The sequence below is a fragment of the Hypomesus nipponensis genome, chromosome 8 (assembly GCF_054491055.1).
Source record: "Hypomesus nipponensis isolate SF chromosome 8, ASM5449105v1, whole genome shotgun sequence".
NCBI lineage: Eukaryota > Metazoa > Chordata > Actinopteri > Osmeriformes > Osmeridae > Hypomesus > Hypomesus nipponensis.
Genome location: NC_140368.1, coordinates 13,329,283 through 13,344,424, shown reverse-complemented (window position 1 = coordinate 13,344,424; position 15,142 = coordinate 13,329,283). Strand labels below are relative to the sequence as shown.

The following is a 15,142-nucleotide window of genomic DNA, read 5'->3' as shown; positions in this document are numbered from 1 at the left end:
GGCAATGGATCAAATCCTGTTTATGCACATGGAGTGCCTTTGAGTTCCATGATTTGACATGCTATTTTAAAGAAGGCTCTGTGTTGTGTCCAGTTGTGTTCCAGGGATAGGCCTACTTAGGACACGTTGGTTGTTCAATAGTATGCGTATGGTGACAACATTGACAGCTAATGCTATGCTGATAAGGGTTGAGTGCCAATCACCAGTCATTGACTGACATGCTGCATGCAGGCCTGTCACCTTGCTTCTCCCAAAGACATGCCTAAACCACAACCACGTGGTCCTCATGGAACAAGGCTGTATCTCCAGTCCTCAAACACCATGTTCCGTTTATATCACATATGACAGGCTTGCTTTTTTCCCCCCTTCCTCCTCCCTTGCTAATAAGAGGATGATTTCTCCCTGTGCAGTCTGCAGGTTGTCACTCCCGACGCTGTTTCCTGAGCGCTGTCTGATAAAGGCTGGTGATTTGCTGAGCTGTTGACAGTTTGCTTATTTCCCTTTTGCTCAGAGGGCTCTCATCAGCTAATTTCAACATGGCAGCCCTCGGAAGGACAACTAAGTGTTTGGGGAAATGTCATTTTTAATTAAATCCCATGTCCTTTAAGATAAGCAGTTAGGCATTAATTTCACCCAGGGCGCAGAGTTGTACTGAGCCAGAGAGCAATACATACGTCTGTCAAGACTAATGATATGCACAGTCTTTTTTTTTGTCCCAAGGTATGGCAAAACAGCCCCTAATCATGCTTGTCATGTCACCATAAACTCTCCCTCATTCTGCTATCTTATTGCCTATAGTCTTATAGCCTAGGTATTTTTGACACCCATTGTATACATTGAATCAACAGACGTCCACTGATTTGGGAGAGTTTAGGCTACTCAGCTTGGATTATTTTAGGCATGCTTTTTATAAAATGTCCAAACGTATTAGCTTCTGGACTCTGGCATGTAAGACCAAGACTCCACAATCTCAAAAAACAAAATAGGATTCCATCGATTATCTGAAAATATGTTGTGTATACTTTGCACGTAGCCTACATTGTGTTATATTGCGTATATGCAATATATATAACACAATGTACGTGCAAAGTCAACCGGTAGAACCAGTTAGGCTAAACACGGGCAGCTAGAGCCTTCTCCTTTTCTCCGAACAGCCTTCATGTCTTATTCACACCAACGGGCATCCTTACTTCAAGCGCTCCGACAATTTCCGCGTATTTCCGCCAACGCACTGTTGAACCACCTCCATCTTCTATCCCTGCCTTGTGAGTGCTATTGTTTGTAAAACAAGCGCGCCGAAGACTGAGACGAAACTGAAATGGACGGGTACGTATGACACACAAAATCCTTTAGATTCCATGACACCTATTTATTGTTTATATAATCGCATATGTTGATTGAAGCGCGGAACAAAAATCTCAATGTTACGCTTGCTAGCATATTCGAAAGCTAGTGCTAGCATTTCTTGGGCCCGTCTATTTGCTGGAATGTTTAATGGGAGTCCTTTCAAAGGAACGACGCAGCCACGCGTCCCTAGCAACCATCTCACTAACATTCCCATCTCCTCACAGAAATATTCATCTTTCATTAGCTGGCTTGTTACTAGATTTTTTATAGCTGGCGTGCATATTGTCTAACTACCCATACGGAGTTGTGTGGGCTGGTTATCTAGTTGAATAGTAGCAGTTCTAACACATTTAAACGTGCCAAAATTAACAATGGAATTGGCTAGAGCTAGCCTATATAGCTAGCTAGCCTAGTCTTAAGACGTGTAATGGCGAATACAGCATTGTTAGCCTAGCATTACGGAACGGTTAGCTAGTAGAATCTTGCTTGTCTATCTAACGTTATCAAGTTGAAACGTGCTTCGTCTCTCTGTAGTTGTTGCAATTAAAGACAAACAAACAGGTTGTGTAACCAATTGTAACTTTATTTATGGTACTACTTGATATTGTTTGTTTTATCTGGGCGAGTGCTACCAACAAGTTGGTCAGCAAATGGACGTTCAAAAATCCCGTGAGCGCGCTAAACCTAGCCACCGCTAGCTAGCTCTATAGCTAGGCTGCTAGCTAGTTAGCAAACCACACAACGAAAACATCTAGCGTGCTAGCTTAAGTACACCCCCTTCGAAGTTATCAATTAAGTCAAATAAGAATAGACTCAAGTTTCAGACAGAATGTCTCTTTATCAACATGATGGACATCGTATTTTGTTGCGCAGTAAAGACTTGGCCTAGTGTTAAAGCTGGAAGAGCTGGTGCGTGATTATGTGAGAAGATGAAAACGTTGGCACTCCACAAAATGTATTGTCTGTCCACGCCGGGAGGGTGTGTCCTGGGGACCACATTATGTGTACTCAATTATTGATTGTGGTGATCCAAGTTTTCTAAATCAATCAAAACAACATTGGTATTTCGAGATCAAGCATTGTTCGGTTTGCCCACGAACACGTGACTACGAACTATTTTCCGTCTAGCATGCCCCCCCCCCCACATTAAACAATGATCAGCCAGCTATAGTACACATCACAGTATTGATTGTATTCTGCTATTGTATTAAATAAAATAGTAATTTTTTTGTAATCTCTCCCCCTTTCCTGCCATCAGTGATGTTGCAGTTGGTGTCAAGGTAAGTCCAAATCAACTCAGAAACAAGACTGCCCTTGTGTTCTTACTTATAACATTGATTATTAACCCTTTTGTACAGTCCCTTTACATTATCTGGACACAGTCAGCTCTCATCCAACCTTTCTTTCAATCTCGTGCAATCCATCTAATTTCACAGTTTTGTTTATTTTATTCATTTTGCCAGGCATATTAAGTTAATATTCTTGCACACTAGAATGACCTGGCAAGGAACAAAAGGCCTTTTGTAGTGAAGGGAAATTGGGAAAAGGCTTGGAAAGTTCAAGTCAGTTCCCTGCACACTCACGGGCATCACTTCATACATGAAGGCTTCGATGTACGCCCACAACTGTCATGGAAAAAACCATGGTTGGTATGTGTCGCTCATACAATGTTACCTTCCTATTTCGTACTTGGTCAGCGACTTGCATTCAGTTGAGCCAGATCTTGCCCAGGCCCATCCCTCATCTTGACTTTATTTCGTTTGCAGGAGGCTATGCTAGAATCACACCCCCAAACAATCAGATTGCACCGTGGAGTCAAGTTCACTGTATTCCCAGTTTTTCATGACATTAGAATGCCTGTAATTGAATGGTAACAGTCCGAGTCCAGGCTGGTTAAGAGGAAAATGTTCTGGTAGAAATGCATTCTTGCCTCAGTCTCCTAACCTGATTTGTAAGTCACAACAGCATTTCCGTCTTCCCTGAACCAAGTTAAGGCCCCCACCCAGGGAAGTGGTCATACAAACAGATTTCCCTGATAAGATTGGTCTTTTGGCAACTGTGTTTACATGAAATATTGATGAAATAAACACTAGCCTATATATTACACACACAAAAAAAAGTATGCTTTGGGAAAAAAACATTTCTCTCACACACTCAGATGGGGTGGGGCTTTGTCACATTTAAGTCCAAGACAACTTTATTACCAACAATTTATTTGTGGTCTCTCACCCTACCGGGGTCCCTGGCATCTAATTTATCGTAACCATAAAGAATGTTAGCGATAAAGAACAATTCGTTCAAATTCACTCACAGACACAGAGAACAGAGGAAGGCCTATTAGATAGCTGTGCCTGTAATGGCTCCCAGTCTGCCCCTCGCACCGCCATCAGTCAGTTTTAGCAGGGCCGGGAGCACGTCACACACACACCTACACACACACACACACACACACCAGACACACACACACACACCAGACACTGGCCCTCAGGGAGCCCTGGGAGCTCCAGATGAAATGACTTGTCCTGACATCTTAGGCTCCAGCAGATTAAACCCACACGAGAAGAAGGCAGAGAGGCGAGGCGCTGACTCTGGTCTCAGTCTGTGTTTTATGTCCCCCCCTCCCCCCCAGCTCCCCGTTTCCTCCTAACCATCCTGAGAGAGCTGTATTTCATTGTTTTCTTTGAGGGCGCTGACGGTTAATGGAAGGTGTCTTTATTGGACAGCATGCCTGCTTTTATCTCACTCCGGTTTCCCCTCTCCCCCTTTCTCTAGAGGGGCTCAGACGAGCTGCTGTCAAGCAGCCTCTACAACAGTCCCAACTCTGGCATGAGCAGTATCAGTGGTGAGTTTTGGACTACCGTTGTCCTCCCCATCCCTCTCAACTCTCCCATCTCTGTCGCTCTCTCTCTCTCTGTCACTCTCCTTGCCCCTCTCTCTTTCTCTCTCTCTCTCCATCTCGGTCTCTCTGTTTCTCCGTCTCTTTCTCTGTCTGTCTCTCTCTCTCTCTCTCACCCCCTCCACCCGTCTCCAGACCTCTGAATGAGGAATTAGCATTAAGCCATTTATGTGATCCGCATCCGACTGCATTAAAGAGAAATCAAAGACCCGACGCGACGTTTGAAAGCAAAAGCTGTTTGTCGAAGGAGCGGATCCTGGCTTCGTAGGAGGTATTTGGTTACACAATAACCTCCTGCTCCTCTGTAGGTGGACACACACACACACACACACACATGATCGAGCATGTGAGTGGACGAGCACTTCCGCGTGTGCCTGGAATGTTAATATCTCCCCTTTTTAGAGCCGCGCCACGCTAACATCTCAGAGAGAGAGAGAGAGAGAGAGAGCGCGTGTGAGAGGCTGCGAGAGCCGTCGTATTGCAGCGTTCTCGTCTCCTTCGCATCCCTGGAAGGAGAGCGAGCGCTTCGGGACGTCACGCGTTCACGCACGTCGCTCGTCCTCTCCCGTCGTCGCGTGTGGACGGGGGAAGCCGGCGAGGAGAGTCGAGGGTGCCGTCGTTCGATAGCGCTCTCTGACCCCCCTCTCTCTCTCTCTCTCTCTCTGTCTCTCTGTCTCTCTCTCTCTCTGTCTCTGTGTCTCTGTGTCTCTCTCTCTCCGCTCCCCAGACGGGACGTCCAATGGGAGCGACAGCAAGAAGCCGCGCGTGGAGGAGGCCCCGCCCTCGCGTGTCCTCCACATCCGCAAGCTGCCCAACGAGGCGTCGGAGACGGAGGTCATCGCCCTGGGGCTGCCCTTCGGGAAGGTCACCAACATCCTCACGCTGAAGGGCAAGAACCAGGCAAGTGGGAGGGGGAGGGGAGGGGAGGGGGGGGGGGACTAATGGATGGTGGAGGGTAGGGGGCTCTTAAGTCTTTGGCTGCTCTTTGTTCGTCCCATGTGGCCTCATTCACTCCCCCTCACAGATCAAGATGGGTGTGTGTGTGTGTGTGTGTGTGTGTGGGGAGAGAAACCTTGGTGTTTGTAAACTGGAACACGGCAATCTGAGGCCTGGTGAAGTGATCTCAGCTGCTAACCTAGCTAACCCCCCCCTCCACCTGCGTCCAGGCCTTCCTGGAGATGGAGACGGAGGAGGCGGCCATGACCATGGTCAACTACTACCTGACCGTGACCCCCAACGTCCGCAACGTTCCCGTGTTCATCCAGTACTCCAAGCACACGGAGCTGAAGACAGACGCCGGGAACCAGGTACGCCCCCAATAACCCTCCCGCACAGCACCTTGGGCACGTCGACAAGGACTGTTCTTTCTGGATTTTTCCCTCAAATATGTCCAGTGGTGCCCCTCTCCTCACAGCCTCTCTTCTCCCTCTCCCTCCCTCCATCCCTCCTTTCCGTTTTTCTTCCGACCCTTCCCGGCCTGTGCCCCCTCCCCGCTCTCCAGAGGACCCAGGCAGTGCTGCAGGCGGTGTCGGCCGTCCAATCAGGCGGCACGCCTACCTCAGGCTCCGCCCTGAGCGAGAGTGCCCTGACGGCAGCCTCCAGCCCCGTCCTCAGGATCATCATCGACAACATGTTCTACCCCGTCACCCTGGACGTGCTGCAGCAGGTACCCCACCCTGACCCAGCACCACCCTCCCTGACCCAGCACCACCCTCCCTGACCCAGCACCACCCTCCCTGACCCAGCACCACCCTCCCTGACCCAGCACCACCCTCCCTGACCCAGCACCACCCTCCCTGACCCAGCACCACCCTCCCTGACCCAGCACCACCCTCCCTGACCCAGCACCACCCTCCCTGACCCAGCACCACCCTCCCTGACCCAGCACCACCCTCCCTGACCATCCCACCCTCCCTGACCCAGCACCACCCTCCCTGACCCAGCACCACCCTCCCTGACCCAGCACCACCCTCCCTGACCCAGCACCACCCTCCCTGACCATCCCACCCTCCCTGACCCAGCACCACCCTCCCTGACCCAGCACCACCCTCCCTGACCCAGCACCACCCTCCCTGACCATCCCACCCTCCCTGACCCAGCACCACCCTCCCTGACCCAGCACCACCACCCTGACCACCGGTGCTAGTCCCTCCTGTTAGAACTACCTCCCCAGATCCAAGTAAGGGGTTTGGCTCCACAGGCGTTTTTGAACAATGTCTCTCTCGCTCAGATCTTCTCCAAGTTTGGCACGGTGATGAAGATCATCACTTTCACCAAGAACAACCAGTTCCAGGCCCTGCTGCAGTTCAGCGAGCCTGTCAACGCACAGCAGGCCAAGCTGGTGGGTACAAGCTCGCTCGCTCTCTCTCTCTCTCTCTCTCTCTCTGTCGTCTTCTCCAGAAGACAAGTTCATGTTGGAGTCCCACTTCTATAAGTCTGCACCTTTTTTGAGGTCTTGACAACAAATTAAACAAACACGGGGATTGAACCACCTCCCCATCTCTATTTCCCTCCCCCCTCTTTTCTCCTCCTCTGCCCCCTGCCCAGGCTCTGGACGGCCAGAACATCTACAACTCCTGCTGCACCCTGCGCATCGACTTCTCCAAGCTGGTCAACCTGAACGTCAAGTACAACAACGACAAGTCCCGGGACTACACCAGACCAGACCTGCCTGCCGGGGACGGCCAGCCCGCCATGGACCCCTCAGCCTTCACCAAGGACTCCAACTCCCTGCTCGGTAAGATCCCAGGTAGAAACCAGCACTCCTTTTTTTTCCTCCCCTTCCCTCCCTCCCTCCCTCCCCTCCTACCTCCTCCCCTCCCACACACCCTCCCCTCCTACCTCGCCCCCTCCCACACGCCCTCCCCTCCTACCTCCTCCCCTAACACACACCCTCCCCCCCTACCTCCTCCCCTCCCACACACCCTCCCCTCCTACCTCGTCCCCTCCCACACGCCCTCCCCTCCTACCTCCTCCCCTAACACACACCCTCCCCCCCTACCTCCTCCCCTCCCACACACCCTCCCCTCCTACCTTGTCCCCTCCCACACGCCCTCCCCTCCTACTTCCTCCCCTCCTACCTCCTCCCCTACCACACACCTTCCCCCCTTCCTCCTCCCACACGCCCTCCTTCCTCCTCCCCTCCGATCCCCCCCCCCCCCAAAAAAGTCCAGTGTGTGGAAGACTTGCGCGAGAGCTCGTCGATCGATGCGCGTGCGTTGGCAGACCACCTGTGTCGTGTTCCCAGGTGCCCTCAGCCCCCTGAACGCCGCAGCTGCCGCCGCCGCCGCCGCCGGCCGAGTGGCCCTGTCTGGACACTCCGGCTCCAGCGGAGTCTTGTTGGCCAGCAACCTGAACGAGGAGGTCAGTCACACACACACACAGGCGGAACTTCCGCTGTGCACGCACTCACTGATGGGACGATGTCAGTCGGTGGCTGGAGAGACGCTCGACCATTAAAAAGGGTTGGACCCATGCACGACAGAGTGGTCAGATGAATGCAGCACGTGGGTTACAAATGGCCTTGTGCAATACAATACAATGAAGACGAGTACAAACGTCGTTTCCATAGAACGTTCCTGACAAGGCACACCATGTGGTCGGCAAATGTGTGTACTTGACAGATTAGACCGGACCCCATCGTAACTCAATGAAGCCCTCTCCTGCATAGTTCCCTGCACTGCCTCCTGTCAGTCTGAGCAAGTGATGCCCCTTATCTGTACGTGGACTGAAAGGAGCTCCGCAGCATGACCTCTTGACCTAAAAAGAGAAGCGAAGCCTCTCATACAAAAACTCTTGCGCGTCACTCAGACGACGTGCCGTCGGCGCTGAAAGACATGTTCTGTCCCGGTCTTCCTGAAGCTAGAAAGGGGGGTCTCTCTCTCTCTGTCTCTCTCTGTCTCTCTCTCTCTCTCTCTCTCTCTCTCTCTCTCTGTCTCTCTCTCTCTGTCTCTCTCTGTCTCTCTCTCTGTCTCTCTCTCTCTCTCTCTCTCTCTCTCTCTCTCTCTCTCTCTCTCTCCCCCCCAGTCTTCATCAGTTAACTCTCTCACCTCGCCAGCTCCTGTCTGCTGTGTGCCAGTTAATCTGCACCCCTCTTTCTTTCTCTTTCCCTCTCTCTCCTCTCTCTATCTCTCGCTCCCCCTTTCCCTCTCCCTCTCTCTCCACGCTGCCCTCTGTCCCACGGAGCCCAGGCTGTGAACACACTCTGGCGCTCTAAGCTCTGCTCTCTCATCCGGTCTCACAGGATGGCTCATGTGATACCGGCTTTCTGATCTCCCTGACCCGCGTCCGATTTCACAAATCTTCCTCTCGCCCCTCTGAAACCCACTTACCGCTTGTTTGCTCTCTCTCTCTCTCTCTCTCTCTCTCTCTCTCTCTGTCCGTCTCTCTGTTTTCCTCTCTGTCTCTCTCTGTCGCTCCCTCCTCTCTCTCCCGCCTCTCAATTGGGACCAAACGATGTACTCTTGTTTTCTAATCACTCTGTCTCTCTCTCTCTCTCTCTCTCTCTGAACGCCACGTCCGAAACGTGGCCGCCTCTTGTTCCGAGGCGGGGGACGTGGGTGGAACATCATCCTGCTCTCCAGCATGCCTCAGCCTCAGCTACTGTAACAGGCCTCCGCTTCTCTTCCTGTCTCACATCCCCCTCCCCTCCCCCTTAGCAGACAACCCCCCCACCCCCCCCGTAACCATTCTATACCTCGACGACGTTACCGCATGTTTTCGCCCCATGCAACTCCCGTTCCGAAATCCGTGGTTATGAGTTCTGAGTGGTTGTTAGCGGCCGAGCCGAGGTCTGCTGAGCCCCCGTGCTTGTCCAGAGCGATTGATGGTTGGCACCCTCCTTTTTATTTTTTTATTTTATTTTTTTGGGGGGGGGGTTCTGTTCATTTTGTTTTGCTTGTACGGTTGTGACTAAGAATGTGGGGTGGGGGGAGGAGCTAGCCATTTGTCTGACTCGAGCGCCTGCATATCTCCAGTGTACTGACCTGTCTTTTTATTTTTGTCCCTCTTCCTCCCCCTCTCCCCTCCCTTCACCCCCCCCCCCCCCCCCCCATCTCATGCTATGCTCCCGAACCATCATGCCACCTCGCCTCACTCCCACCCCACCATCTGTCCTGGATCCCCCCCCCCCCCCCCCCCCCCCCCCCCCCCCCAACATTAACCACCCTGAACCATGACCACCTCCATCACTCTACGGGGAAACCATCCGACCATCATCACCACCACCCTCCTCCTCCGCTCTGGATGATCTGTCCATCTCCCCCCCCCCTCTACCTCCGGCTCTCCTACCTCTCCTCCTGTCCTCCGCTGCTTGCCTCTTCTCTCCCTCTAAAGATGATCACGCCCCAAAGTCTCTTTACTCTCTTCGGTATGTTATCCTCGACATCTCGACACCCTCTCTCTACTCTTCTCTGGTTGTTCTCTCTCTCTCTCCCTGTCTCTCTCTTTTTAGAGATCAGTTTGTAGGGCTGTTAAGTTCTGAACGTTTTAGGATTTAGGTAGCAGCAGTGTTATGTGTAGGTGTATAAATGTGTGAATAGTATTCTCTTCACTGCCTCAGGGGCGGTCACTTGTACATTTTAGCCATCAAAGCCAGCCGATCCACAGTCTGATGCTAATGCATGGTGAATTCAGTTTGTGCATGTTCGCAACCTTGAGCATCACCCAGCCCATGTGGCGAAATTTTATTTATTATTATTATTTTTTTTTAAATGATAAAATACCCCTATCCTTTTACACAGTGTGTATTCTTTTCCCTTCTTTCTCTCTCACTCACTCTCTCACTCCTTCCATCTAGCTGTCTTTTCTTCCTTGAAGTCTACCCTACTCTCCAGTGCTAACTCTTCTCTCCTCACCGCCTATCTATCTGCTCTGCTCCCTCTCTCTCCTGCCCTCCCCTGCTGGCCGGGCTGGGGGTCGCAGGCGTGTACGGGGACTGCCAGCGGGTCAAGATCCTGTACAACAAGAAGGACAGCGCGCTCATCCAGATGGCCGACGCCAACCAGGCCCAGCTAGGTGAGCCCCAGAGTCCGCCCTCCCCCCCCCCCCCGATCGTGGCGCTCTCCTCTCCGCTCTCTCCCCTCTCTACCCAGGTGCCCGATGCCGGCGGGGGGGTGGGGGCGTGTCTCTGGCTTTGGGGTGAGGGCCGCGTGGCGGAGGTTCTCGGGTCGGATGACGAGGGCAACCAGCCGGTGCAAAGCGACTGCGGTTGGACACTGGACACGTTGCGGATCGATTTTGAAAAGGGTAGCCCCGCCCTTCCCAGTGTCTACTAAAGGTCTAAACTCTCCCCCCCCTTTGCTCCTCCTTTTCTTCCCCCTCTCTCCATCCCTCCCCCCCCCCCCCCCCAGCCATGAGCCACCTGAACGGTCAGAAGATGTACGGTAAGGTGATCCGGGTGGCCCTGTCCAAGCACCAGACGGTGGCGCTGCCCCGCGACGGCCTGGACGACCAGGGCCTTACCAAGGACTTCACCAACTCCCCCCTGCACCGCTTCAAGAAGCCCGGCTCCAAGAACTTCCAGAACATCTTCCCCCCCTCCATCACGCTCCACCTCTCCAACATCCCGTGAGTGCGCCGGGGGTGGGGTCTGTGGGGGGGGGGGGGGACTGCCCGTTCTGTGGGAGGTCCAACCAGAAAGATTGAGGAGGGGCCAGTCCGTTATTACAAAGGGCGGATTGGTGGATATTTTGTGTCTTCTAGAGTATTTTTGTGGTCCAGAGCCCTTGACGCATGATTAAGAGGTTGCAGGTTGGAACCCCCCTGCACTGTATGCGGCGTCCGACGACCAAATTAATAATACAAAAATGTATTTTTTATTGTCATGTGAAGCTAGGGAATGTGCTATTGGGAATGTGAAGCTAGTGCTCCCCTCCTCACGGTCTCTCCTGCCGCCTCCCCCCCCCCCCCCCCCCCCCCCCCCACAGCCAAGACGTGACGGAAGAGGACCTCCGGCTGCTCTTCTCCAACGCCGGCGGCACTGTGACAGCCTTCAAGTTTTTCCAGTAAGTTCTCCCGCGCGCGAGCCTTTATAAAAAATACAAATAAAAGTTTTTACCCAAAGCCTCTCACCAGCGATGTGAACAGAGTACTTGGGAGCTATCATGGCTTCGAACATGCTAGAAGAGAAGCGCTCCTTGTAACATGCTGTGACCCCCCCCCCCCCAGGGACCACAAGATGGCTCTCCTGCAGATGTCTGCTGTGGAGGAGGCCATCCAGGCCCTGATCGACCTCCACAACTACAACATGGGAGGCAACCAGCACCTGAGGGTCTCCTTCTCCAAGTCCACCATCTGAGTCCACACACATACTCATAAACACACACACACACGTCTAAGATAACCAGACCTGTCGACTGTTTCTGGAGCCTGAACACTTGGGACCACAGACGGAATGGACTCCCCCCCCCCCCCCCCCTCCCCTTTTTTATATTCTTCTTTTTGGCTAGCGTTTTGTATGTTTTACCTGTCATTCCTTCTCGAGAGAGCCAGAAACCTCGACTCTAAACGGAGTAGTGATTTGAAAGCTGTAGTTGTATTCTCCCCCCCCCCCCTCCCCAGTAATACTGTAAGTCCCTCCCCCTGGTATAGTCCCGCTCCCTCGTGCCCTCGCTCATCCCCCCACGTTTCCAGCGAACGAGTGAACAGACTCTAGCGCCTGCCTCTTTTTAGCGTTCCGATTAGTTGACAAGATACGTGCCTTACCTGATATATATCACCACTTTTTTTACCTCCGAATATTTAGCGACATTCATTTCTCCACACTCTGCTGTACGAGGCACATGGGTTTGATTTGTGACGGGTGAGATCTGATTTATTAAAGGCATGTAGTCTCTTCTCCCTTGCATGGCTGGCTTGTCAAGTTCCTACCAGGAAGACCTTTTAGCGGGTTGTCTCCAAACGTGTAAAACATTTTTTGTTGTGTGTGTGTGTGTGTGTGTGTTGTTGCTAAATTCCTTTTGGTTGTTGTGCTTTGAAGATTGATAATGGATTCGTTGAACCTTGTTTTGACTATTTGCTCCTATTTTAGTACCGCGTCCCCCCCCCCACCACCACCTCCCTTTCCTCCTCAGCAGAAATGGTAGTCTGTGGCTTGCGTCTGAATATTATTTATAGGTGTTTTTTACCCGTCACGCTTTTCTATCGCAGTGAATCGTGATTGTTGAAGTGGAAGTGGTTCTTTTCTAAGCACGTTTAGTTCTTGGGGTTTGAAGATCAAAACAGCATTGCGTGCGTTCTCCGACGCGAACAGGAAGTGAGTCGACCCGATGTCATCGCGTGACCATTTACTGACTGTGATAAGGGACTGCCATACCTAGGTCAGACACATCCAATACTAGAGATTACTCAGGGCGCCCTTGATTTGAAACTGTTCCTTCAGTCACACGCCTGGCTAGGCTAAATCAAGTGTGCCCCCAAGTATTTTGAAAGTATTTGCAAATTGTATTTGACCAAGGCCTGAAGATGACGTGGTGGGACCAAAGTCTATGTGCCTTTAGTGTTCCTTTTACATTATGAAATCGAAACGACGTTAAACTTCTGCTGTTGACTAAATTACTGTAAACTGTTGTATCCAATGCAACAAGATTGGACAATTAGGATGCACTCCAGGGTTTTTTTTTTGAAGGCGATACGTGATCTTCCCTCCCGTTTCATGAAGAACATCCCTTTCCCCCTGAAACCACAAACTCAGACCTCTGCAAAAAAACAACAACAAATCAATAGAAACCATTTGATTCTGTGTCTGTTTGAAAATGAAAGGAAATGTATATTTTCAATATTAGTTGCAATTTTTACATCTTGAGAATTGTACGACTCGGTAGACTTTGGAAGCGGCACAATTAAAGGCTAATTTTCTAACAAATTTGGGGAGATCTGACCTGTTATTTTACTTTGGGTTTTTCCGCAGTTTTTTTTCTCCCTCTTTTTTTCTGGTTTCTTTTCTCTCTTTTTCCTGTGTGTACTCTGCTTTACCTTGGTGTACATCTGTAGCATGCTAAATAAACGCTTCTGTAGCTCTACCTTCACCTCTCTCTCCTCTCTCTTTGACTGTCTCTCTTTTCTCTCTCCCCTCTTGGCTCCCCCTCTCTCTGCCCCAAGTCGGGAAAGGTACCGGCAGAGAACTCTCAGAACTAGAGAACTACTTGTACTCGTCGTACTAAGGCGCAAACGGCACCCTACTGCACTGAAGCCAAGCGCAGTTTCATGCCTCCGTTCAAGTTCTTCGGAGCGAGGAAGTATCGTGGACAGATGCGCCATGTCTTTGGCGGTCCGCTCTACAACACGTAGCCCACAGCGAGATGCGTCCTCCCCTCCCCCTCTCTGGAACATTCCGGAGCCCGTCCAGGGGTGTTGGTATTGGAGTTCATCGGCATTGGCCACGCGATGATGGACGCCCCTGTCTGTGTGTGTCTGATGAAGACGATGTTCTAAGCGGGCTCCAGAGAAGGACCCGGGCAGCGTGCGATCCATCACCTCCACGCACCAATCCCAGGCCCGGCTCCGTGTGATTGGCTCGGCACAGTGCTTCGGCTCGCCGCTGTTTAAATGGGGCCGCTTGTGTTGGGCGATCCGCCTCGAAACAACAACTGAGGAGAAAAATGACATGATGTATCAGGGCGAAGGGACTCAGACCGGATCAATACTTGGTCTCGTCTGGCAATGCATCATGGGACACGTCTGTATCCACTCTCCATCACCCGGTCACGGAGGGGGAGGGAGGGTTATTGTTTAGCCTCCTGTGTGTCTTTTGTCTGCCCCCTCCAGTCCAAGGTGTGCCTATGCTTTACGTGGATGTTGATGGAAAGCCGTGTGGTGCCTGGGAATTAGGCTTGAAGATGCCTTTTTAATGCCCCTTCAATTACCCGGAGATGACACCGTGAAAAGAAAATAATAAAAGGACGCCTGTGTGCATTCCAAACATTTCAGCCACCAGTTTTATCCGTAAGATTACTCTGCTGCTGCCACTGACAAGTATACAATTGCTGAAATGACCCTCCAGTCTGCGTTAGTGTGCTCTCCCCTTCTCTATCTCTCTCTCTCCCCTTCTCATCTCTCTCTCTCCCCTTCTCTCGCACTCCACTTCTCTCTCTCTCTCTCTCTCCCCTTCTTTCTCCACTTTTCTCTCTCTCCCCACTTTTCTCTCTCTCCCCCTGTCTCTCTCTCTCCCCCTGTCTCTCTCTCTCCCCCTGTCTCTCTCTCTCCCCCTGTCTCTCTGCCAGATCCAGGCCCCAGTCAGCTGGACTATTCTGCTCCACTCCACTAGTTTTTGTTCCCATATATAGAGCCGCAGTCGCAACCCTTCTGTGTGGTGGTATTGTATTCCTAGTTCTCTGCAGTCATCATCAGTGAGAATCCAGGACAGTGACTGCTAATCCATAACAGCCCTTCTTGGGCTATCGTAGTCTTTTAGCTAGGGTGAGAGGTTGACCCCCCATCCATCCATCACACGCCCCTCATCTTCATGTGTCACTTCACCCCCCTTTCCCTTCTAAACACACCTATATACTTACACCGACACACACACTCTCGTACACATCAGGAGAACAGCCACACCGAGACGCACCGTCTTTCGGCCCAGAGGCATTGTGACATCTAATTCAAGTCAAGGCCAGGATGATAATGGCAGTATTGATCTGGATTGTGTTCTTCTCTTTGACAAGAGACACGACTGTGGGCTCCATATACTGAGACATACACTGTTTCTGCTGCCCCCCCCCCCCCCCTTGCCCTTCCACACTTAGACCGAGCGAATGGAGCTGTGGTTGTGGGATCGTCATGGTGACTGTCTTCACCAAGCACACAGGAGGGGGTGGAGGGATAAGGATGGTGTGTGTGTAACGGTGTGTGTGTGTGTGTGGTGTCCTCGCATCTCTGGATGGCCCGCAGCTAGACGGGAAG

At 51.7% G+C, this 15,142-nt stretch overlaps 1 protein-coding gene across 4 annotated transcripts; it reads left to right on the top strand.

The window, feature by feature from the left end:
• The first annotated feature begins 921 nt into the window (after positions 1 to 921).
• ptbp2a (polypyrimidine tract binding protein 2a) lies at positions 922 to 12,087 on the top strand. 4 transcript variants are annotated; one of them, XM_084702877.1, is made up of 14 exons: positions 969 to 1,326; positions 2,606 to 2,627; positions 4,120 to 4,189; positions 4,971 to 5,143; positions 5,410 to 5,550; positions 5,745 to 5,909; positions 6,474 to 6,584; positions 6,791 to 6,992; positions 7,491 to 7,606; positions 9,578 to 9,611; positions 10,166 to 10,258; positions 10,594 to 10,810; positions 11,170 to 11,247; positions 11,411 to 12,087. In XM_084702877.1, exons 1-14 carry the CDS (start codon positions 1,319 to 1,321, stop codon positions 11,538 to 11,540), a joined length of 1,560 nt encoding a protein of 519 aa, XP_084559003.1. In that variant the 5' UTR covers positions 969 to 1,318; the 3' UTR covers positions 11,541 to 12,087. The 4 variants fall into 4 exon arrangements, with proteins under 4 accessions (XP_084559006.1, XP_084559003.1, XP_084559005.1 ...); XM_084702878.1 differs by having other exon boundaries at positions 973 to 1,326; positions 6,791 to 6,980; XM_084702879.1 differs by lacking the exon at positions 2,606 to 2,627 and having other exon boundaries at positions 970 to 1,326.
• Positions 12,088 to 15,142: the final 3,055 nt, after the last annotated feature.

What these genes read in the sequence shown, in the direction of transcription:
- ptbp2a (XM_084702877.1), top strand. An exon ending in AGACAGACGCCGGGAACCAG is followed by an intron (nt 5,551 to 5,744) that starts GTACGCCCCCAA and finishes CCCGCTCTCCAG; the next exon opens with AGGACCCAGGCAGTGCTGCA. An exon ending in CGCCAACCAGGCCCAGCTAG is followed by an intron (nt 10,259 to 10,593) that starts GTGAGCCCCAGA and finishes CCCCCCCCCCAG; the next exon opens with CCATGAGCCACCTGAACGGT.